Consider the following 22,522-nt stretch of genomic DNA (forward strand, 5'->3'; position numbering starts at 1 on the left):
GGCCTGAAGCCAGAGCTGGACGTTCGAGAAGTCGCACTGAAGTCGAGGCAAGGTGACGCTGTTGAGAAGTGACAACATCGGGCCTTGTTCGCGACGGTCGTCAGACGTCAAAGTGGCCCGCGAGCTAAGCAGAAAGTGAGCCGATTCAGCGGCAACCGAAGCAGGAGAGATGATCCGCCCACAAATAATGACATCCACAGGCTTCCATGCCGTAGTGGTGCTAGAGGCCGTAGAGGTCGACGGCGCCTTTAGAGAGACGTCAGGATCGTCAGAAGAGCGTGTATTTGGAGCATGATCGGATCAATGAAAGAAAAAATAGAGACTTTGCCGGTGTGCAAAAGAAGCGAACCCCAACCCCGACTGCATATTCAGGCAGCATAACCAATTACTCTGCCTTCCAGAAAGGAGACGATGTTGGGCAGCTACAAGTCTCAAACACTCTCGGATTGGGCGCCTGAAAGCAATGCACGATGTGCTTGCACAGAAGAAAATGGCTATGTAAAAAGTAATTGCAGGCACAAACCCAGGTGACTGGATTTGTGTGATATTCCTGTAACTTCTCGGGAATAACTCCTTTACAAGCTTCTTTTCTCCATTGCTTTTTGAATGCTTCACGCCAGCTTACCTTGAATATGCGAATCCATTTACAATCGCTTTCATTCGATGGATTGCATCTGGGAGAACGCGAGACGTCAGAATCCATACAACAAGGTCGACACGATGCCGGTTGAATCTATGGAGATTGTCGTGTTTCAGAATTCTCCAATGCGATTCAACGATCATCGTGGTTTTCAGTGCTGGGATCTCTGTGGGATTCGCAGCTCGGGCCCACAGTTTCCATTTTGCCGGGGAGTACCAGTTAACGAAAAGGTATGCCCAAAGACGGTAATAGTCTCGCTCCTTGTACCATGTGTACATTTCTGCAGCACACTCACGATGCAAAGTTCCTGACGATTTATATGTCCCGTTGACATCAGGTATCAGAGGATGAACGTTGAAAAGTCGGCAGAATATTTCAATCACCGTATCCCGTTCTTCCTTAGTTGCTGGCTCTAGCCGCCCCGACTCTTGAAAAACTGTGTGCTGCGATGGACAATCACAGTTGCCATATCTATGGCTCGCAGGTCGACGTGTTCCTGACGAGCCCCAACATATGTCCAAACCTGGGATCAACTCCTGCGCTTCCACCGGTTTGTAGTGGTATAGCGTGTTGGCACTTTTGGATGAATTGAGCTTCATGCTTAAAGCTCGTTTTAAATGCCAATAGCATAGTTGAATTTTGACATCCGGCCATACAAGTGCCAACTGCTGCAATTTCGGCAGCATCTTTGTCAATCCCAAAGAACTTCGGTTGGATTCCATAACGTTTTAGTCGCTCAAGAAACTGATGAATAATATGCGTCATCGGTCCTGGGTCGGCACGGACTAGTCTATTCTCTGCTAGCTCGACCTGAGAAAGTTTCAAACGCTCTACTAGACAATATGCAAGAGGAACACCTGTATCTTCAACTTTCGCTAATATGGCGAATAAGCTCATTCCACCATTGCTGGCTCCAAAAGTGGCATTCATGACCAATTGGGCAGTTGAGTTTCGGAGCCGTTGTATGACTATAGAGGCGTAAAAGCCCAGTGCTTTTAGGTTTCCTGAAGTGAAGACATCATAATGTTCCTCATACGCACTATCTGAGTTTCGCTGCCAGATCTCGCTATCAGTCTTCTGCCAGCGATAGCAGACTTGATGCCTTGTTACGTTTGTGGCCTCTACTTGACACGCGTGACTGAATAAACTCTTGCACCATTGAAACCAGGTTGACGTCTTCATAAGGCTTATGCCACTTATGAAGAAATAGTTTGATTTAGGCGGCATAGTATGCTTAGTTTAGTTTTGCAGAGCTTAACTTTTGCGTAATATTCTCATCTATCTTTGACTCTTGGCTTGCCTTGCCGTCCCCACGCACCTTGCACCGAGTTGACAAAGAGGTAATGATCCAGATGTACTATTTTAATTGTTTGTTTACATTTAACGGCCGTGATCCAACGTGCTCACGGGTATGGTTTTGTCGCAGAAGAAGATGAAAGAGTTACACTTGATCCAGATACACCGAGATCAATAAGGGTGAACGAGAATGTTCGAAGGGGATTAACTTGTTACGGTGTTGAACGGGTGACATGTATGCAAGCACTGCATGCTGAAAACAACGATTGCATTGTACGTCATTGACTATCTTTAGATGGATTGCAATATCATTCGACGAATTGTTTATGGATCCTTACAGGGTACCTTGTGAACTGGATTCATTGAGATTTATGACACTGGTCACTAGGTGGTTTACCAGTTTTTGTATCCTGACCATTAATCGTGCGCGGGCATATTCGAAACGGGACTTTACAAGTGGGAGCTGTTTTGAAGGGAAAGGAGCTATCATAAGAGCCTTGGGCGAGAGAGTGTTGAAATATTTGTTTTTGGGTTTTGCGATATTTTTTTTTTTAGAGACGGTGACAGGAACCAAATCTGGGTGAATAACAAGCCTGGCGGGTTTTCATCATTTCAAAACTTTCAACGAGCATACGCAGGAGCTGGGACAGAAGATGTTGACTACTAAAGAATTTTGATCCTGGCGAATATGAAGGGTTTATTGGATGGTGATTGAATAATCATTCTAAACAAGGAACATGATGGCGACGAAGGATGTGAATAGAAGCTTTTTGGGTTTGTGTCAAATCAAATGATTATGCCTAAAATGTCGTGGTATTGTATTATATTTTACTGGTTAATTTTCCATGTCTTTGATTGACTTTTGGACGACAAAAGATCACAATTAGTTTGACAAAGACAATATATATTTCTACAATTCTTAACATACAAATTAAATGACAAAACTTCATTATTCATTCCCAGAAAAAAACGAAACAAAAAAAACAACAATGCGGATTCAAGGTAACGGTACCGACGTAAAAATCTTTTTTTTAAATAAGTTAGTCAATCTAAATGATGGGAGATCATTAAATGCACATACCCTCTGAGCCAGTTCGGCCAAAACTTTTGCCCGGTCCTGTTGCGGAAGTTCTTGATAAACAGAATATACTGATTTGCCTCTGTGATCACGGATATTACCTAGTTTCGCACCCGCAGCCAGGCCGGCGATCGCGCCAGGCAAGTTTGCAAAGATAAACCCGAGCGCTCCACCTCCAAGTCCGCCCAAAACCGTGTAAAACTTGTTACCGGCAACAACGTGACCACCGTGTGGTTCGGACTCGGCTTGGTGTCGCAAATCATCAGCATCAAATTTTGCATCGGCAAACATTTCCTCAAACGCGTCCATGAATTCTTTTTGATACGCCCTGTCTCTGGCATCATCATTTTCGTCGCCGGTGAACGTTGCGCCAGTGAAAAATGACGATGAAGGCTGAGTGCTGCGGTCGTGATCGTATGATGCCCGTCGTTGAGAATCGCCCAGAACGTAGTAAGCGTCCGACACGGCCTGAAATTTTTGCGTGGCTGTCTTGGCCTCTGGCGACGACGGCGAAAACCTGTCCGGATGAGTCGCAAGCGCAGCACTTTAAAAAATCAGCACGTCGAACCGAAAAAAAAAAAAACAAAAACAACCGGCCTTGGTTTTTCCTGCCTTACCGTTTGTATGCGTCGCGAATCTGGGCCTGCGATGCGGACGGATCACATCCAAGAACGTTATAGTAATCGACAAGTACCATTTTATATTTGAAACCCCGATTTCGTTGCTCTTGCCTGTCGTTTGGTTGCTGCTGGTTCTGCACTTTTGACCAAGATCGGCCTCTGCTCGGCGGCGATGACGTCGGCACCGTGGGGTGTTCAAAGTGCGGCGCCGACCTATGCGACGGCCCCTGGCACGAAAGCCAAACGGGACCGAAAGATTTGCCGCACAAGTGTGAAAAAAATGCACTGTGCGGGACGTTGTTGCATGGCTCGCACGAGACGACGTTGAAATCGACGACGACGACGACGACGACGAACGCATGAAGAGGATAACCGTGGCCTGCCTGCAAGTGAACAATCACTACGGCGGCGACGTGATTTCGGACGTCATCGCGGCCACACGTCGGGCCGACGCGCTGTTGTCGCCGCTCAAGGCAAAGGCAGCGGCAGCAGCAGCGGTAGTCGCTGCTGGCATTGCAGGTCAAACACCAGGAGTGGCAACAGTTCAACAGTTTCCAGCTTCCTCCCAGTTACGGCCGTCCAAGTTCTACGAACATGTCAGATCAGAACGACGACCTGACGTCCTGGTCCTGCCCGAGTTGGCATTTACCGGTTACGGGTTCCCTTCGAAAGCAGCCATCTGGCCATTCTTGGAACCGACTGCGAGTGGTATCTCAACCCGATGGGCGCAACGTACGGCAAAAGAACTAAGTTGCAACGTGATTGTTGGTTATCCCGAATTGGCCAAGACCGCAAACCAGTCAGGTATGGTGTACAACTCGGCCGTCGTGGTTGCACCTTCCGGTGCCGTGATTTACAATTATCGCAAGCATTTCTTGTTTGAAGCTGATGAGAAATGGGGCGCCAGGCCCGGACCGGACGGATTCGGCAGTGTGGAATTGCAAACCCAGGCAAATGAAAAAATTAAGGTTGCATTGGGCATATGCATGGATCTAAACCCTGAAAAATTTCAGGCCCCGTTTGATAAATTCGAATTTGCAAATTTTGCTATTGGCAAGGATGCGGATTTAATTGTCATGCCAATGGCATGGCTTTGCTCTCGGCAACCAGCGCAACAAGAGGTTAACAAGCACGCGCTTGGTGGTCTTGATGTTGTTGATGATGATCTTAAACTCGGGCCGGATTCATCCACCGTGCAATATTGGGCTCGCAGGTTGTCGCCAGTTCGGGACCTGTACTTGAACGACCCGCCAAAACGGGACAGGCCAGCCGGATTCGTGGTTGCGAACCGAAGCGGCATTGAAAACAAAACCGACGGCACTGCTGTTCGCTACGCCGGATCATCAACAACAATGAAGTTTGAAGCCGGCGGCAGGATTACTGCACTCGACGTGCTGCCGTGTGATCAAGAAGGACTGTCCGTCGTGGACATTAACATTTAAACCAATTTGCCACCAGTTCACGTTTTAACGAAAATAATATTGCATGTTACTATACAAATCACGTTTGCCTATATCGCAGCTTGCTAAACCCAAACTTACTCAACTCCTAAAATCCACTGATACTAAATCAAGAAAAAAAAAACAATGTACAATACACAATATACAATAATAAAATTACATTAATGTTGATACCTTATTCATCCTGTTTCTTTTTAATGCCCGCGCTGGCACATGTTTTCTTCCATGCATCAGCTTCCCTCCATGCCCGTTCTACTTCGTTCTTGAGCTTGTCGTTTGAAGCTGACAATTCAGCGATTGCTTGCTGGGTCAAAAGTTTTTCTAACGTCCATTTTTCAATATTATTGGTTTCTTTTTCGTGTAATTGCTTGATATACCGTACCGAGTGCTGCAGAATCGACCCTTTGTTTTTATCACATCCGGGCACGATCTTGGCCAATTCCGAAATGCCCTCGTTAATTGCCTCGCGTCTTCGGCGCTCGACTTCCTTGTGATTATCTCTTCGCTGACGTTGCCATTCATCACTGCCCACCGGTGGCTTGTGATTAACGCCAGGACTGGCACTTATGTGAATGTTGTTATTATTACTGGCATTAGGATTCGTACCTAGGTTATCCTTGATATCGATCTGATGAGCCGGCGATATGGATGGCAAGTTGTGGTCAATGTGATGAGCAGGAATATGCGGCTGCGCAATAACAGGAACATGTTCCGAACTTGATGTTGACTTGGAATCAATCAACGAATGATCGATAGCAGAATCTGCAACATGAACACCAGGTTAGCAAATCCAAAATCTTTTCCATCTGTGTAAATGATATCGATATGTATACACTTACCCTTGATTAGCTCACCGACGCTGTCTGATCTCTTGCGTTTATTCGAAGGAGAAAGCAAAAGTCCAGCAGCAGCAGCAGGAGGAGGAGGAGGAGGAGGAGGAGGAGATGGCGAAGTTTGCTGCTGCTGCTGCTGTTGTTGTTGTTGTTGTTGCGGTTGTTGCGGTTGTTGCGGTTGTTGCGGTTGTTGCGGTTGTTGCGGTCGTTGTTGTTGTTGTTGTTGTTGTTGTTGTTGTTGTTGTTGTTGTTGTTGTTGTTGTTGTTGCTGCTGCTGTTGCGGTTGCGGTTGCTGCTGCACTGGAGTAGCTACTGACGACATGCTTTTCTAAATCATGTTAGCATTTGTGATTCCTTTGGTCTTTTAACAAGCCAGCCAATTTTCTTTTCTTTTCTTTTTTTTTTATTTTTTTTTTTTTTTTTTTTGCTGCAACATATCCAGGTTCTGCCCTCGTGCAAGTCATGTGCCAGGGGATGGCAAACGGTTGATCACGATAAACACCGCAATCATTCACGGCCAGCTTGTTTACGTTTTCCTCCCCTCCAATCAAGCAACAACCACAAAAAAAAATTTGCGAGACTACTTACACGTATTGCTAAAATTCTTCGAACCGTTCAATCTGCGCGGATCCAGCCCGTTAGCCAATACCGCCCTGCAAACTAAATAACGAGTACACACTTGAAAAAAAGCGAAGGGCTGCAAATTGCGGTGGCGTCTCCAGATCACGGGGGCGGGCCAAGGTGAGGCCAGGTCAGGTGCCGGGCGGTTGAGTAACCGTCAAAACGGTGGTGCAGTTGAGAATCACGCCACGCAGCAGCAGCTGTGATTGGCTGGACAGTCAATGAGGTTAGGGGTTAATTCATGTGGTGAACTATGCGTTTTTTTTTGCTTGTTATATGTACGATTATCTAAACAAAAAACAAAAATGTAGTAAACTAAAGTAGTTGACTGGTTATCGCCTAAACTTTGGATTGGGCTTTTCAAACATGTCATCTTCCCTGAAAAAAGCTTTGGAAGCATAGATCTTACCACCACCATTCCCCACATGCCTGTCAAATTTAGGTCCAAGTGTATCCGGCAATAGTCCGTTGCCCTCACGGTTAACAATTAATCGCTTGCCATTTTTTTTGGGAGAAAACATGACGGTTCTAATACTGTGTCAGTGCGCAAAAAAAATAAAAATAAAATAAAATAAAATCAAATCGTAAAATATACAAACCCTTTGTTGACTTCGGCTCGCCGGTTTGACGTTCGCCGTACTGCTCGTTCAACATGATACTCGCAATACTGAGTCCTTTTAAGATTAACCCAATTCGAGCATTGGTTGTCAGTCTTGGTGAGTGACTTGCATATGCCCAAATCCTTGGCCTTGCCAATTTCAAGAATCACATCGTCAGGCTCCGTAATGTTGAGTCCAAACCCGATTTTCGATGCCACGCCGTCACTCTTGGCCTTGTGAAGCCCAGGGTTTAACACGCCGATAACTTGCCCGACTTGCAATTTCCAAAATTTATCAAACGCCTTTCCCATTATAAACAAGCTAACTTCGGTTCGGAAATCTGTAAACGTGATTGCAAAATATCGTCGGTTTCGAAGCGCTTCTTGATCAGATAACTTTCCGGTTTTGTCTGATTCGTTATCATCTTTTCGAGATTTACCACCCAGCCTGCAGTTACGGTCATCTAAACTTGCAGTCGTCACTCGTTCGATCGTTTTCTTCACATCTTCTGGTTTGTTGGACCTTGGTCCATCATCCGTACCAGATCCTCTATCTTTTGTGTATTTTATTCCAGTTTTTTTGGCAACAACTCCAAACACAACCCAATTCGCATATGCTGGAGGATCATATTCAGGAGGGTGAATTTTTGAACACAAGGTTGAAATCGTGTATGTTTTCTTTTCATCCATTTGTTGTTCGACTTCCTCCTTGGACGTATACCTGACAAGGAGATCAAGATCACTATAAGGATCATAAAGGTCTTTATTAATGCCATGATACTTTTGAATTTCATCTGTTAGTGATCGTGGCCTTTGTGATTGTTTACCTTGGCTGCTTATATCCGGCACTATGCTTGAATTGCTCGGTCCTGAATCAATTTCAAGCTCACTCTCGTCAGCATCGTTACAAACAATTTCAGAATAAGTCAATTTTCTGTTAACTGTCGGTTTCAGTAATTCTAAACCATTTTCACTGCTACTCTCCGGATTCTCATTATCTGGCGCAGGTGCTTTAATGTTTGCAAATTGTTTAATACGCCCCTCTATTTGTGTTTTTTCAGTTTTGACCTTTTCGTTGCCTTGTGAATAAACAGTGTTGTCCTTTGAAGAATTTATGCTCATAAATTTTTCCGCAAACGAGGACTTGCTTGCTTCAAGTTCCTTCTCAACTCGTTTTTGTTCCTTGTTGACCACAATTCCATCATATACAGTTCCTCTTAGCTTCTCAGTAGAATCTTTTTTATTTTTAAATGATTGAGCTTGCCGAGTAGATTTCAGTGCCATTGATGGTGCTTGCATGGCAGAATTGCCATGATCCGTCATGATGATTTTGGTTTTCGCAGTCACATGTTTTTTGCGCGACAGATTAATATCACTTGCCTCTCCCTTGTCCAGTCCAAATTTGATCCGTGCCGGTATTCCTTCGGCTGCATCATTATTCGACGGTGACCGCTTGGGTTTTGCAGGAGATGGAGATTTTGCAACCAGCAATGCCGCCGCCGCCGCCGCAGCCGCAGCAGAGCTTGACCGGCTTGCGACTTTGCCCTGCGTAACAGTGACTAAACTCGGCGGTGTTTGTAATATGGAAGCTGACAGCAGTTTTTTGGCAACGTGAGGAACAGGCGCCGGTGCTGTTGCTGCGTGCCCAGTAGCATCAATACGGCGCCGTTTTGCAGAAGCTTCAGAAAATAACTTGCGAGCTACTGATTTCTTGTCCTGAACAGGAATTGGACTTTTAACTGAGTCATCATTATCATCATGCTTGCCATGAGCAGCTGGCGTCTCATGCACGCATGACAGGCTAGAACTAGGTGATGGTGATAACAACTGATTATTACTACTGACTTTATCTTTTTGTGGAGTTTCCAAAATCTCGTCATTTTCTAATTTGTTTGAGATTGACAATTTTTGGTCAAGCAGTTTCTGCAATTTCCGCTTGCGTTTTGCTGCAAGCTTTAGTTGAATTGACTTTAACTGTAACTGCAATGTTTCTTAATGTCCACCCCTCACCAAAAAAAAAAAAATTTACAGATTGAAAAATGTCAGCAATGCAAATCTCCAACAAAACAAAAAATAATATAATAAAATCACCTTCATCCTCCTCCTCCTCATCCTCATCTGTAAGAGACGCATCTTGTGTGGCATGGTTCTGTATAACGTCTGAGCTGGTCGATCCTGACGTCTTAAGAGAAGATGGCGAAGATGGTGCCTCTAATTGACCACTAGCTTCTGGAGAGGCAAGTATAGCTGGCATTAGACATCAAAGTAAAATAGCCACTTAATTGTTTACCGTTTCGAAGAAATAACGTGTTTTAACAGTTTGGAGTAATAATTATCTGGGCGTATATTTTAGTATCGCGGTAATATGAAAACCTTGTTACCCTACAAACGCGTAATACGCGCTAAGCAAGCCTTCGTCGTTTTGTTTGCAAAGATACATAAAATTGTATTTTTCTTAAAAATTATTAAAAATAATAAAGATGTGTATTACCAAGTGATAAAAAGTACAAAAAAGTACAAAAAAGTACAAATAAGTATATTGAATTGATAATTTGTGCAGCATAATTAAAGCCTCCCTCCCCCTGGGTTACTGGCAATGAATAACCCAATAAAACACAAGTTCGCAGTAAACTCACACTTCACCATCTCGAATCTTTAAATTAACATTTATATATAACTACATTCAAATTTGTTTCATTTCGCAAAAGTTCTTTTTGTTTTTTTGTATAAATACAATTGAAATACATACCCCGACATCTAAAAGAAAACCGGGTAATTCAAGTCGCGTTTAAGCGCGTATAGTTTTTTTGTTTTTTTTGTTTTTGACATTGCACAGTTAACACGACGACCAAAATGACAAAGGTACTGATTGTCCCTGAATTTCATGAAGAAAATCCCCATCAATTGATTTCTCTTCCTCATCCATCGACGGGAAGGTTAACCAGATATCTCGTGGGCGGGAATCCCAAAGCAGTTTATGAATTAACTTTGGTGCAAAAATCACGCTTTCAGTCAATGTTAATTTGCAATTCAACGAATACAGATCAAGGTTTAACAAAAGATGATGAAAACAGTAACAACAATGATTATGGGTCGGTCAAATCATCGGCGGAGTTGGTCATATCAACATTAGTTTCACCTCTGTTCTTTGCATTGCAGGTGTTAAACAAGCACGCGAACCAGTTTCGCACATGGGAGGATTTGTCAGATTCGTTACTGTCGGTTTCACCAGCGTTTCGGTACATTGACGATTTACTTGAGCAAAGTATTTCTTTAATCTGTGACATTCAAGAACCTGCACCTGGCATGGTGTGCTTCCGGCTATCAAAGGAAAAATTATTCGCTCACCTTTCGAGCAAGGTTCTTAAAATAAAATCACGCCTGCCACAATCGGTCGAGAAGCAATTTGTAACCAAAAGATTGGCTCCTGTTAGATTTGATGTGCCAACGCCAAATGAAATGTACGACCGGGCCAGATCAGGGATTGCAACCGATATTGTGGCGTCATATTTGCCACCAGGTTTATCCGAAGAGTTTATGGAAATTGGTAAAGACGAACAAGCAAAGTTGCACGAATACTTGGCATCTTTGGAAAAAGAACGAAGCATCGAACTTACTAAGCAAATGTTTTCTGCAGGAGGAAGCGGTGGTGGCGTGAATAAACGAAGTCTAGAAGAGCAAGAAGATAAACCAGCCAACAAGCCAAAAAAGAAAGCATTGTCTATTAATGCGGCGCGTAAACAAAAGATTGATACTGCGGGTATGAAAAAGATGACAAGTTTTTTTAAGAAAGCTTAGAATAGTTTTCGGTTTGATTTTTAATTTTTGGGTTATTTTTTTTTAAAAGGCGTTCAGGGACAAGGTGGCTCCTAAATTTAAGTCCATGTTTGGACATACAGTTTGTAGTGTACAGTCACAATTCATTTTACATTAATCATAATTAAGTCATTTTGGACGAGCAAGTACAAATAAATGCAACACAAGTCCGGCAAGCAACAAGCCATGTTTGGAACACCGGGTGAGGTGTTTTTAATGCATTATTTCCAACCTTGTAGACAATACTAACAAATTGACGAATTTTTAACTAGACCAACTAGACCTGGTGGCCTGGCGTTAACCATGTGTCATAATAGTACTGCAGTTCTTTAATGCTTTCCAAGATATCACTCTTGGCCGTGTGTGCAGCTAATTTCTTAGGGGATCCTTCAAATACTGCCGGGTTTCTTCTTTTCGCTAATTCCTTCACCGTGGACACATCGATAATCCGGTAATGCAGAAAATTTAATAGCTATACCATATTTAAAGTTCAAAGTTATTAGTCTCTCCTAAACAATTCAGCCATGAAAGAAAATATTTACCTCAGGCATTTCTTTTCGAAGAAATTCTTTATCTGCATGAATCGAATTGCCAGCTAGTATGGCAGTCCGTTGTTTAGTGATGCCCACAGAATTTTTTAAATAATGGAGCAATCGTGTCTCGACTTCTCGAGTCGAAGCGACTGAGGCCAGCACTTTTGCAGTCAACCCAGACTGTCCATGATGTTCCGTGCACCACGCATCCATTGAATCAAGAATTTCTTTGGGACAATTAATAACTTCTTCAAACCCGTTCTATATGAATATTATTAACCCGGTTCAAAGGTTTGTTGAACCACGCTGTAACTATTAGCATACCTGCTCAAGTAAATTCAAAGAGCCATCCGTAACATAGCATGCAATCTCAATTATTTTGTCCTTTTTCAAATCAAGACCAGTCATCTATAAATCTCTTGCCTGTCAGCGACACAACACGCGCAAGCGCAGTAATGACTCAACGAGAGATCAGAGCTCTAGGTTAGGAGAACCAACCTCGCAGTCTATCCAAACCAATGGCCCGTCCTGTGCTTGATTTGCCATCGTGACTAGATATTGATGAAATTTTTTGCTTCTAAAAATTTCGTTTTGTGTCCTTCTTATCAAATAGCATCCAGCGGAGAAAACCATTACTCGATACTACACAGATCGCTTAACAGTCGATAAAGAATTAAATTAAAAAAAAAAAAAGCTGCAAAATAAGGTATATTATTAAACCTTATTAATTATGGTTTATAAAGCAAACTTAAGCTTATCGGGCGCTTCAAAATGTCAAATGAAATGCTTTCATCCGAAAAGATATTAATTTTTTTGCCTTTCTACGGTCGTGCAAGTGTTGATTTTATTATAATCGTCTTGAAATAACATTAGAAGTCTATTTGTAATAGTTATAATATTCAAATTTGAAAAATCAATAAATTTTGCCACGCCAGATCACGTGATATTTTCGCGTTTTAACGCGTTTCCTGATTTCTTTTTTGGGAAATATCGATTGCGATTTTTTCTTGACTGCAAAGACGATCGACAAAAGTACCCGGTCAGAATTTTTTGTTTGTACATACACGTTCGCTGTTGTGTTTATAAATTCAATTGACCTGTTAAGAATGTCACCTCCATCGCGGGATTTGGAGGATGCAGATTCGTTGTCTGCGGGTCGGCGTTCGGCCAGGATAGCTAATTTGTCGTCGGCCCCACCAGTTGTGGTTGATAGCGAGGATGACCAACACTTTGCTTCCTCAAGCGGTGAGTCCCTTTCATCGTGCGAGACAATGATTTTTCTAAATTTGCTTTATAGAGGTTGAAGTAGTAACGAAACCAAAAAGTGAGTAATTGCTGGGTGGTCAATACTAGCGACACTAACCATGGCATCAGAATCTCTATCTTCCACTTCCGTTCATAACTCAAATGAAACAAGGAGTCAGGCAGCACATAAAGGAAAAGGCAAAGCGATAGAGATAATTAACAGTACTGATATTTCTGACCTGTCTGACGTTCCTGACGACATTATTGAAAAATTGCAGCAAGACGATAGTGATTTCGGAGGTAAGATATTACCAAACACCGACAAACATATCATAGACTAAATTTAGTAAGGAGGTTTTATTGTTGGCGATTCTGATGAAGATGCTGTATTGAATCAGTCTGGAAAACGGCGGAAAGCTCCTCGAAATGGTCAGCCGGCGAAGCGTAGAGCTGCACCGCAATCTCGGCACAGGCAATCAGCAAGAAAAAATACGAATAAGATTGAAATTTTATCGGATGGTGAAATAGTTGGCGATTCTAGTGATAGCGATGCTCCTATTGCCCAGTCCTCTTCTAAGCGCACCGTTGGACGGTCCTTAAAAAGTAGAACGCGAGACAATAATGAGTCTGACTTATCTGATGACTATAGCGAATCCTTTGAAGAACTTGATTTGGAGAACGAAGATGAAGAAGATGAAGAGTCTGTCACGCCAGCTAGACGAACTAGACCAGCCAGACCAGCCAGAAATCGTGGTGGCGGTGGCCGACGAAATCAACTGTCATATAACGAAAGTACACGTCTGGCACTTTACGAAAACCATCCTCATTTGAAAAGTATTTTCACTGAAATTAGTGATACGCCCAGAAGAGAACCGAAACAAGCCGCCCAGCCTGACGAACTCACGATTAAGTTACTTCCTTTCCAGAGGGAGGGATTGCATTGGTTGGTGGCTCAGGAACAATCGAAGTATCATGGTGGAATTTTAGCCGATGAAATGGGCATGGGAAAGACCATTCAAACCATAGCGTTACTATTATCAGAGCCTCGTGGGAAACCAAATCTCGTTGTTGTACCAACTGTTGCCATTATGCAATGGAAAAATGAAATTGCAAGTAATACTGCAGGAAAATTGAGCACTACCATATTTCACGGCGCCACGAGAGTGGATGATCCCAAAAAGCTTAAAGAATTTGATGTTGTTATAACTTCATATTCTGTTTTAGAATCGGTTTTCAGAAAGGAACATTCCGGTTTTAGAAGAAAAGATGGCAGAGTCAAGAGTAAAAGTCCGTTACATGCAATCAAGTTTCACAGGGTTATTTTAGACGAGGCACACAATATTAAGGATCGGCAGTCTAATACAGCAAAGGCAGCGTTTGCCCTCAATACTGATCGCCGACTGTGTCTTTCCGGAACGCCATTGCAGAACCGAATAGGGGAATTATATTCCTTAATCAGGTTTTTACGAGTTGAACCATACTGCAATTATTTTTGCAAAAAATGTGATTGCTCGTCTCTGGATTGGAGTTTTAGTGACAAGCGAACATGCGATCATTGTGGGCACAGGCCGATGCAGCATGCAAACTGGTTCAACACTGAGCTTTTGAAACCTATTACCGCTGCGTCAAGTCAGGTCGAACGAGAGTCATCCATGATTAAGCTTCATAACATTTTAAAGCACATTCTTTTGCGGAGAACTAAAGTAGAACGTGCCGATGATCTTGGCTTGCCTCCACGTATTGTGGATGTTCGTCGTGATCGATTTAATGAAGAAGAAGAGGACTTGTATCAGAGCATTTATTCAGATGGCAAGCGTCGGTTTAATTCATATGTATCGCAAGGTGTTGTTTTGAATAACTATGCAAATATTTTTACTCTCATTACGCGAATGCGTCAGATGGCTGATCATCCTGATCTCGTGCTTCGACGACACGGTGCTACAGAAGATGACACTAATTTCGTTTGTAAGCTCTGTGACGACGAAGCGCAGGAAGCTATTCGGGCCAAATGCCATCATGTGTTTTGCCGGTTATGCATTACTGAGTATGTTGAAGGATATGACTCCCTCGATACGGACGAAGTTCTCAACTGTCCTGTTTGCCATGTTGCCTTAGTCATTGATCTTACAGCACCGGCATTAGAAGTTGACGAGGAAGTTTTAAGGAAAGGCAGTATTGTCAACCGAATCAACATGGCTAATTGGCGCAGTTCAACCAAGATTGAGGCTTTAGTTGAAGAGTTATACCAGCTGCGAAGTGACAGGCAAACTGTCAAGTCGATTGTATTTTCTCAGTTCACTAGTATGTTGGATCTTGTCGAATGGAGACTGCGGCGAGCTGGTTTCCAGACAGTCAAGTTACAAGGAAACATGACACCCACGCAGAGGGACAACTCAATTCAGTATTTTATGACCAACCCTTCAGTAGAAGTTTTTCTTGTTTCTTTAAAAGCAGGCGGAGTTGCGCTTAATTTGTGTGAAGCTTCTCAAGTATTTTTATTAGACCCATGGTGGAATCCAAGTGTGGAATGGCAATCTGGTGATCGTGTGCATCGTATCGGTCAACATCGACCGGTTCGGATTACACGGTTGATTATAGAAGATAGTATCGAGTCTAGAATTATTGAATTGCAAGAAAAAAAGGCGAACATGATTCGTGCTACAATAGAACAAGATGACACGGCCATGAACAGGTTAACACCTGCCGACTTGGAGTTTTTGTTTATGAATTAGATGGAGTTTAATGCATTAAAGGTAAATAAATTTTATTAATTTAGCAATTATGTAAATTTTCTAATAATTTATCAAACAGGGATTTGAGTTGCAACTAAAGAACTTTGGACCATATGAGATCGACTATTTGCGGCAGGTCAAGTTCAGCGCCGGTTTTAAGGTCGATGGCAAGGAGTCCTCCAAGTCGTTGACTGCCCAAAACAAGCATTTCTGACTTGCACGAGATCGCTAGCGAGTGAATCGAAGAAGGGTATTGCTTGGCAAACACGCAAGTCAACTTCGGCGGGTCGGGCGTTGGGAAATGTATATATTTTGTTGTTGTTTGATGAAGTTATATGGTTACAACTACAAGGGTGATAAGTAAAAATAAAGTTTTTTTTTTTTCAAAAATGTAACCATTGTGTAAAGGACAAACGCGAGCGGACATATCGGATTTAGAACTTAATTGTGATTTTGGCCTTTCATAGCGCAACATTAGATCTAATATACACAAGACATTATAAAATGTGCACCGGAGCTTACGGAGCTTACGGATGTAGTTAAATTCAATCTGAGAACAAATTGTTTCGGCAATTTGTAGTATTGTTCCGGGTTTTTCATGAACGCCAATGGCGAGCGAGTTTTCTTTGACTTCTCCTGTTAGCTGTACTTTATGTGCGACATCATATAAATATTTTTTTTTTTAAAAATTTATTTGTTTATTGTCAGTTAATGAGATAGATAGTATATAGTACATATCTATATTTGTCTGATATGTCTGATAATATATAGGATTTGCGAGGAAATTGAGACAGCGTTTAATTAGATTTTGGCGCTCTATACAAATTAAGGTGCAATTTTAATTGAACCGGAGTGAGTTAGTGCGAGCTTTGCTGCTTGATGAGGAACTTCAAAAAAATTACATGCACGGCATTGAAAAAAACAATGATAAAACATCGTACCTCATCCACCACGCTGTATCATTTACTGTTTGATTATATATTTCGACTTACAGCTATAATTGAGTTGAGCCACAAATAAGGCAGTCCACTATTTTATCGGATCCATGACAACGGAGGCTTTGTGATGCGATGCAGCTTTTTGATATTTTTAGTCCAATCTTGGCCGATTCGACCGGCCCACTTTTGCTTGCTTTTGGTTTACTGATTATTGTTTCTCGAGATCTTATTGCTCTTAAAAAATCCGAAAATGTGTATTTTCCAAAAACCGTGTGGTTTTATCTCCAGTTTTTATTACTCGCCATAATTGTCCTATGCCAGACCATGTATACAATTGCATTGCATTCGGTTGTGGGAAACATTTTTGATATTCGAATTATATCTGCCCTGGCTAATATCTTGTCCGCAATAGTGGCAGGATATGTTCAATACGTCCAATATTTTCGCACACGAGTGCCTAGCGGTGTCGTTCTTTTGTACTGGTTTTTCAGTAGCGTGATCGGCTTTGTGAAGCTTTACGGATATATACAACAAAAAAAAAATTCTGAGCATGAGGTTCTCTTCACGTCATTTTGTCTTGTATTGCTTGCTACAGTTGGGGAACTGGGTGAGTTGATACATAATTTTTTTTTTTTTTACTGAATCACTCCTAACTGAAATAGTGACTGTGTGTATTTCAAAGCCACGATCCGAGTACGAGTCTCTCAATGACGAGGTAGACCAATCTCCGGAAGCAAGCGCCAACATTTTCTCACGTCTCACATTTTTCTATTTGAACAATTTGATGAATCTTGGTTATCGAAGTTATCTAACTGAAGACGACTTACCAGATCTGCCCCGTAACACGCGAACTGATAGATCAAGGGAAAAATTTGATATAGCGTGGGAATCCGAGAGGCAGGCTACTGTTCCGTCACTTCCACGTGCACTCGTCCGCAGTTTTGGCTTGACATATCTCGCCGGCATATTTTTTAAGCTTACAGGAGATGTTCTTTCTTTCATGCAGCCAAATTTGTTACGACAGCTCTTGCTATTTGTCAATTCATATAACAGTCGGACAATTAACGAAACGGTTTCATTGTCTAACGGAATTATTATTGCGTTAGGCATGTTTGTTTGCTCCTTTTTACAGACTATAATGCAGCAACAATATCTTACTCGTTGTTTCAGTGCAGGATTGAATATCAAATCATCACTAACTTCGCGTCTGTACCGCAAAACCATTTTTTTATCAAATGATTCGCGTCAATCGAAATCGACCGGTGAAATTATCAATTTAATGTCAGTCGATGTACAGCGTTTGCAGGATATATCTCAATCTGGCCAAGCACTGTGGTCGGGACCTTTTCAAATTGTATTATGCCTATACAGCTTGCATTCATTACTAGGTACCTCCATGTGGGCTGGCGTTGGTGTTACTTTATGCACGATTTCGATCAATGCTTATATTACTCGAAAGCGGCGTGCATTGCAAATAGTTCAAATGAAAGTCAAGGACAAACGCACTCGATTGGTAGGCGAAATTTTGGCATCAATGAAATCAATTAAATTATTCGCATGGGAGGAGTCGTTCATTCGCCGGGTAAACGCAATCAGAAATGATGAAGAGCTAGCAAACCTTCGTACCAAAGCTTTATATAATGCCGCCTCCAATTTTATTGGTTCTTCGGCTCCATTTTTAGTATCATGCACGACATTTGCATTTTTTATTTGGTCGGCAGGAAAGCCTCTTACAACTGATATCGTATTTCCGTCATTGACACTATTCAACCTTTTGTCTAGTCCTCTTACCCAAATCCCACAGACCATTAATAAACTTATTGAAGCAGCTGTCTCGGTCAACCGCCTGCGTGATTTTCTTTTATTAGCTGAATTACAGCCGGATGCCGTAACTCACCTTGATGCTGCAACGACCAGCAGTCAGTCAGCCGTGACTGTTATAAACGGTACCTTTTTATGGGACAATAAAGGCTTGTTAAAACCTGCGATTAAGAATATTTCATTTGATGCCAAAGCCGGCAAGCTTTCATGTATTATTGGGCGCGTAGGTACTGGCAAATCGGCTTTGCTGCAAGCTATTTTGGGAGATTTGCATCGTGAATTTGGAAATGTCATTGTTCGCGGCGACGTTGCGTATTGTTCGCAAGTCCCCTGGATTATGAACGCAACAGTGAAAGAAAATATTTTATTTGGAAAACGATTTCATGCGGGGTTTTATGAAAAGACCGTTCGTGCCTGTGCATTGATAGAAGATTTTGCAGTACTGCCTGACGGAGATGATACTATCGTGGGCGAAAAAGGAATTAGCTTATCTGGTGGTCAGAAAGCTCGACTTTCATTAGCACGTGCTGTTTATTCTCGTGCTGATGTTTATATTCTTGACGATCCCTTATCAGCAGTCGATCAACATGTCGGTCGCCATATAATTGACAATGTGCTCGGGCCAGATGGGTTATTGGCATCAAAGACTAAGATCATGGCTACAAACGCTATTCCTGTCCTTGCTCAGGCAGATTCTATTACGATGCTGCGTGATGGGGAAATTGTTGACAGTGGTTCGTATTCTGAAATTATGACTCGCCAGGATAGTGAGATTTACAAGCTACTGAATGAGTTTGGTACTCGCCGAGAACCAGATTGTCGCGAAAACGTTGATAAGACAGATCCGCTGTCAGCCAATGGGGGTGCAGACGATGATGATGATGATGATTTTAAAGGGTTTGGGGTGGCCTTACGACGAGCTAGTACGGCCAGTTTTAAGAAGCCGACCATGGACGTTCCAAATCGGCGGTCAAAGCAAGGTAAGGAAAATTCAGAAAAAGGTCGAGTCAAATTTCAAGTATATAAAGAGTATATTAAAGCTGCCAATGTTTTTGCTGTTGGAAGTTTTATTATATTAGTGGTAGCGGCTCAGAGCATGGCTGTTGGTGGAAATGTTTGGCTTAAGCACTGGAGTGATGTTAATACTCAATACGGCGGCAATCCGGATACAGGAAAATATTTGGGCACTTATCTTATTTTTGGTGTAACTGGCGCTTGTTTTACACTGCTGTACACACTGGTACTATTTATTTTCTGCACGATTCAAGCTGCAAAAAAGTTACATGATCGAATGTTGAGAAGTGTTATTCGTGCACCCATGTCATTTTTTGACACTACTCCTCTAGGTCGAATTATTAACAGATTCACATCAGATATCAATAGGGTAGACGAGGCTCTTGCACGTGTGTTTACGAGTTTTTTTACAAATACATGCAAGGTCATATTTTCTGTTGCTGTCGTCTCAACAGCGAATCCTACGTTTATTCTCTTGGTAGTTCCCATATCATTTGTGTACGTGTACTATCAAAAATTTTATCTCCGCACTTCTCGTGAGCTGAAAAGACTTGAGTCAGTCTCTCGTTCTCCCATCATTGCACATTTCCAGGAGAGTCTTCATGGTGTTAGTACGGTTCGTGCGTACTCACAGGTCCGGCGATTTAACCGACTTAATGAGTATCACATTGATTTCAATAACAAAGCCTATCACCCGTCAATGATGGCTCGTCGTTGGCTTGCTGTTCGTCTTGAATTTCTTGGAAGCACCATCATTTTTTCTGCTGCTCTTCTCTCTATCCTTGCAATCGCGTCTGGCCGTTTGTCATCTGGTCTTGTTGGTCTGACCATGTCGTACGCATTACAAATCACCAGTTCTTTGGGTGGTATTATTCGCACGACAGTTGAGGTTGAAATGTCGACTGTGTCGGTTGAACGTGTATTAGAGTATTGCAAGCTGCCGTCGGAAGCACCTGACATCATTGCGAATCACAGACCTTTGACTAACTGGCCGATAAGTGGCCAAGTTGAACTTCATGATTATTCAACACGATATCGACCAGGTTTGTACAGTAAATTCTTTCGTTGAACAAATTATAACAAGTCTTTAGGTTTGGATCTTGTGCTAAAAGGTATTAATCTCATAATAAATCCTCGTGAAAAGATTGGCATTGTGGGGCGCACAGGTGCAGGGAAATCGTCGTTAACGCTTGCTTTATTCCGCATGATTGAACCAGTTAACGGATTTATCTCAATCGATAATGTTAATACCAGTACGATTGGTCTACGTGATTTGCGAGAACGATTAGCAATTATTCCGCAAGACTCGCAAGCATTCGAAGGAACTGTTCGTGAAAATCTTGATCCCGGAAACAGGTATTCAGATGACCAACTGTGGCATGTTTTGGAACTCAGCCATCTTAAAAACCATATTGCTAATATGGATGGACAATTATTGGCCCATGTTAAGGAAAGCGGATCGAATTTCAGCGTAGGACAGCGGCAGTTGATGTCCCTTGCTCGTGCATTACTCACTTCTAGCATGATCCTTGTGTTGGATGAGGCCACGGCGGCGGTTGATGTCGAGACCGATCAAATTATTCAAGAAACAATCAGAAAGGAGTTCAAAGATAGGACAATCATTACTATTGCGCATCGATTGAACACGATTATTGATTCAGATAGGATTGTTGTGCTGGCAGCTGGTAAGGTTGTCGAGTTTGACAGTCCTCAGACTTTGCTTAGTGATAAAAATAGCATGTTTTATGCGTTGTGCAATCAAGGCGGGTTGGCAGATGACTGAACTATTGTATATGCATGATCTAGACTAAAACTTGTTATTGAAGTATTTATTTTAACTATCTACTATAAATAAATTAAATTCGAAGCCGCCGGCGACGCGATGACATTGATCTCATTTCGATCCACAACCTTGATAATCACTTCCCTTCTCCTGTTATTTAAAAAATGCTTAAGAAGTTTTCTGATGTCTTTAGTAAACACTTTCCGCTGCCTCCTCCGCGCGCGGACATGATCAAATTAAATCGATCTCGTGGACAAGGATTTACCTTCGAAAGATCGCCCGCTGCCTCGTTACGCTCTAGCTGAACTGAAGCGACACTCTCAAAGATTTACTAACCCGCGGTTTCATTTAAACTTTTACTTTTCCTTATGGGGCTTTGGTTTTGGTCATAAAAAAAGACTGAAGAGTTTTGGTGTGCGGATTATAAACGGCTTAACCAAAACACCATACCAAACGTCTCGCATCGATGATTTACTTCGTCGTTTTGGCTCATTTCCGTGTTTCTTCACACTCGATGCCTCTATGGGCTATTATCAAATTCGTATAGTCATCAATAAACAACGTTAGGCTTTATCAAAACGATACTACAACAATAACTGAATGGTTGAAAGAAGAAAATAAATTTTATGTATGTCCAAGACTTGAGCTATACTATTGGTTTTGCCCGTAAGTTTCCAGGTTTGAAATTGTTTTATTTTACTTCATGACCTGTAAATTGTAAGCAGGGGCATGTGCTGGAGCATGGAGATGGAGGTATGGGTTAGATGAATGATGGTTAGGGTAAGAAACTAGTTGTACTATAAGGATAGCAATTCCCCTGTAGTTCATTCAGCAATCCACTTAGTTACTGATATTCGGACTTATAGGCCGCGAACTTACACACCCTGTTACATATATCATTTTTATGCATTTAGCTTTTTTTTTTTGTTGCTAGCGATTCTTCTTACAGCTGGCATAATTAGATTCAACTTGGAGATTCCGGGATTATGAGTTCGCCAATGACGACAAGCTTGTCGTTTGTTACTGGTTGAAAGCAAAATATTGCAAACTTCTAGTATGCTTCCCAACTCATTACATGGGTCGCTAAGCGCAAAAACGAAAATCCAATTCAAGCAAACGTATAGCGTAGCAACGAGTCACGTGCACGTCACGCCTCAGCTCTGTACCAAGTAACCTCCATACATCATGGCTCTTCTATATAACAAGATATTTTTAATATTTTGACGTTACTTTAGATAATACATCTCCATGTACGAGTTGGTCATAACAGCTACTTTCAATTAATATACATGAATGTAATAAATGATTATTAGGCACATGATATTCCGGACTGTTGTTTTTGTTTACTGCCAGTTGACTTTAAATGACATTTGCCGAATATAAAGCAAGCGCCATCGGCCGTCATCACTTCCTTCGCCAGTTGTTCACACAAGCAAAGCTATAGCAACTTAGTTTCAAAAAGTTTTTAACATTTTTTTTACTCTTCACACACAA

General features: G+C 42.0%; 9 protein-coding genes across 9 annotated transcripts; 4 read left to right on the forward strand and 5 right to left on the reverse strand.

Moving 5' to 3' along the window:
- Positions 1-907: 907 nt before the first annotated feature.
- V1514DRAFT_79849 (uncharacterized protein) lies at positions 908-2,064 on the reverse strand. Its single transcript, XM_066930142.1, has one exon. The coding sequence runs from the start codon at positions 1,865-1,867 to the stop codon at positions 1,112-1,114; it is 756 nt and encodes a 251-aa protein (XP_066783172.1). The 5' UTR covers positions 1,868-2,064; the 3' UTR covers positions 908-1,111.
- A 755-nt stretch (positions 2,065-2,819) lies between these two features.
- Positions 2,820-3,941, reverse strand: V1514DRAFT_331536 (DnaJ domain-containing protein). The gene is made up of 3 exons (XM_066927700.1): positions 3,632-3,941; positions 3,018-3,558; positions 2,820-2,960 (listed from the first exon to the last, which is right to left on the reverse strand). Exons 1-3 carry the CDS (start codon positions 3,709-3,711, stop codon positions 2,934-2,936), a joined length of 648 nt encoding a protein of 215 aa, XP_066783173.1. The 5' UTR covers positions 3,712-3,941; the 3' UTR covers positions 2,820-2,933.
- Positions 3,942-3,966: 25 nt separating this feature from the next.
- Positions 3,967-5,266, forward strand: V1514DRAFT_331538 (carbon-nitrogen hydrolase). The gene has a single exon (XM_066927701.1). The coding sequence runs from the start codon at positions 3,994-3,996 to the stop codon at positions 5,074-5,076; it is 1,083 nt and encodes a 360-aa protein (XP_066783174.1). The 5' UTR covers positions 3,967-3,993; the 3' UTR covers positions 5,077-5,266.
- Positions 5,267-5,269: 3 nt separating this feature from the next.
- On the reverse strand, positions 5,270-6,249 carry V1514DRAFT_342962 (uncharacterized protein; the record flags this gene model as incomplete). Its single annotated transcript, XM_066929125.1, has 2 exons — positions 5,270-5,856; positions 5,934-6,249. The coding sequence occupies 2 exons, from the start codon at positions 6,247-6,249 to the stop codon at positions 5,270-5,272; spliced, it is 903 nt and encodes a 300-aa protein (XP_066783175.1).
- A 509-nt stretch (positions 6,250-6,758) lies between these two features.
- Positions 6,759-9,464, reverse strand: V1514DRAFT_352494 (uncharacterized protein). The gene is made up of 3 exons (XM_066929499.1): positions 9,238-9,464; positions 7,148-9,137; positions 6,759-7,076 (listed from the first exon to the last, which is right to left on the reverse strand). The coding sequence occupies exons 1-3, from the start codon at positions 9,398-9,400 to the stop codon at positions 6,881-6,883; spliced, it is 2,349 nt and encodes a 782-aa protein (XP_066783176.1). The 5' UTR covers positions 9,401-9,464; the 3' UTR covers positions 6,759-6,880.
- Positions 9,465-9,969: 505 nt separating this feature from the next.
- Positions 9,970-11,086, forward strand: V1514DRAFT_331544 (ribonuclease H2, subunit B). The gene has a single exon (XM_066927702.1). It carries the CDS (start codon positions 10,000-10,002, stop codon positions 10,942-10,944), a length of 945 nt encoding a protein of 314 aa, XP_066783177.1. The 5' UTR covers positions 9,970-9,999; the 3' UTR covers positions 10,945-11,086.
- A 153-nt stretch (positions 11,087-11,239) lies between these two features.
- On the reverse strand, positions 11,240-12,041 carry V1514DRAFT_347679 (ribonuclease H-like domain-containing protein; the record flags this gene model as incomplete). Its single annotated transcript, XM_066929303.1, has 4 exons — positions 11,240-11,434; positions 11,505-11,756; positions 11,820-11,903; positions 11,994-12,041. The coding sequence occupies 4 exons, from the start codon at positions 12,039-12,041 to the stop codon at positions 11,240-11,242; spliced, it is 579 nt and encodes a 192-aa protein (XP_066783178.1).
- Positions 12,042-12,334: 293 nt separating this feature from the next.
- V1514DRAFT_363323 (SNF2 family N-terminal domain-containing protein) lies at positions 12,335-15,867 on the forward strand. The gene is made up of 5 exons (XM_066929763.1): positions 12,335-12,740; positions 12,793-12,819; positions 12,870-13,040; positions 13,092-15,493; positions 15,552-15,867. Exons 1-4 carry the CDS (start codon positions 12,602-12,604, stop codon positions 15,470-15,472), a joined length of 2,718 nt encoding a protein of 905 aa, XP_066783179.1. The 5' UTR covers positions 12,335-12,601; the 3' UTR covers positions 15,473-15,493; positions 15,552-15,867.
- Positions 15,868-16,542: 675 nt separating this feature from the next.
- V1514DRAFT_281041 (P-loop containing nucleoside triphosphate hydrolase protein) lies at positions 16,543-21,028 on the forward strand (the record flags this gene model as incomplete). The annotated part of the gene is made up of 3 exons (XM_066925059.1): positions 16,543-17,017; positions 17,073-20,288; positions 20,337-21,028. The coding sequence occupies 3 exons, from the start codon at positions 16,543-16,545 to the stop codon at positions 21,026-21,028; spliced, it is 4,383 nt and encodes a 1,460-aa protein (XP_066783180.1).
- Between the last annotated feature and the right edge of the window lie 1,494 nt (positions 21,029-22,522).

This window comes from Lipomyces japonicus, assembly GCF_038497905.1.
Source record: "Lipomyces japonicus strain CBS 7319 unplaced genomic scaffold V1514scaffold_21, whole genome shotgun sequence".
NCBI lineage: Eukaryota > Fungi > Ascomycota > Lipomycetes > Lipomycetales > Lipomycetaceae > Lipomyces > Lipomyces japonicus.

Excerpts from the sequence above, each read along its gene's own strand:
- V1514DRAFT_79849 (XM_066930142.1), bottom strand. The coding sequence starts at position 1,867 with ATGCCGCCTAAATCAAACTATTTCTTCATAAGTGGCATAAGCCTTATG.
- V1514DRAFT_331536 (XM_066927700.1), bottom strand. The coding sequence starts at position 3,711 with ATGGTACTTGTCGATTACTATAACGTTCTTGGATGTGATCCGTCCGCA. Across the intron at positions 3,559-3,631 it reads ATTCGCGACGCATACAAACG|TGCTGCGCTTGCGACTCATC; the intron begins GTAAGGCAGGAA and ends GATTTTTTAAAG. Across the intron at positions 2,961-3,017 it reads TGGCCGAACTGGCTCAGAGG|ATTTTTACGTCGGTACCGTT; the intron begins GTATGTGCATTT and ends TTTAAAAAAAAG.
- V1514DRAFT_331538 (XM_066927701.1), top strand. The coding sequence starts at position 3,994 with ATGAAGAGGATAACCGTGGCCTGCCTGCAAGTGAACAATCACTACGGC.
- V1514DRAFT_352494 (XM_066929499.1), bottom strand. The coding sequence starts at position 9,400 with ATGCCAGCTATACTTGCCTCTCCAGAAGCTAGTGGTCAATTAGAGGCA. Across the intron at positions 9,138-9,237 it reads TGAGGAGGAGGAGGATGAAG|AAACATTGCAGTTACAGTTA; the intron begins GTGATTTTATTA and ends GTGGACATTAAG. Across the intron at positions 7,077-7,147 it reads CGAGCCGAAGTCAACAAAGG|AACCGTCATGTTTTCTCCCA; the intron begins GTTTGTATATTT and ends ACACAGTATTAG.
- V1514DRAFT_331544 (XM_066927702.1), top strand. The coding sequence starts at position 10,000 with ATGACAAAGGTACTGATTGTCCCTGAATTTCATGAAGAAAATCCCCAT.
- V1514DRAFT_363323 (XM_066929763.1), top strand. The coding sequence starts at position 12,602 with ATGTCACCTCCATCGCGGGATTTGGAGGATGCAGATTCGTTGTCTGCG. Across the intron at positions 12,820-12,869 it reads AGTAGTAACGAAACCAAAAA|AATCTCTATCTTCCACTTCC; the intron begins GTGAGTAATTGC and ends CCATGGCATCAG. Across the intron at positions 13,041-13,091 it reads AGACGATAGTGATTTCGGAG|GAGGTTTTATTGTTGGCGAT; the intron begins GTAAGATATTAC and ends AAATTTAGTAAG.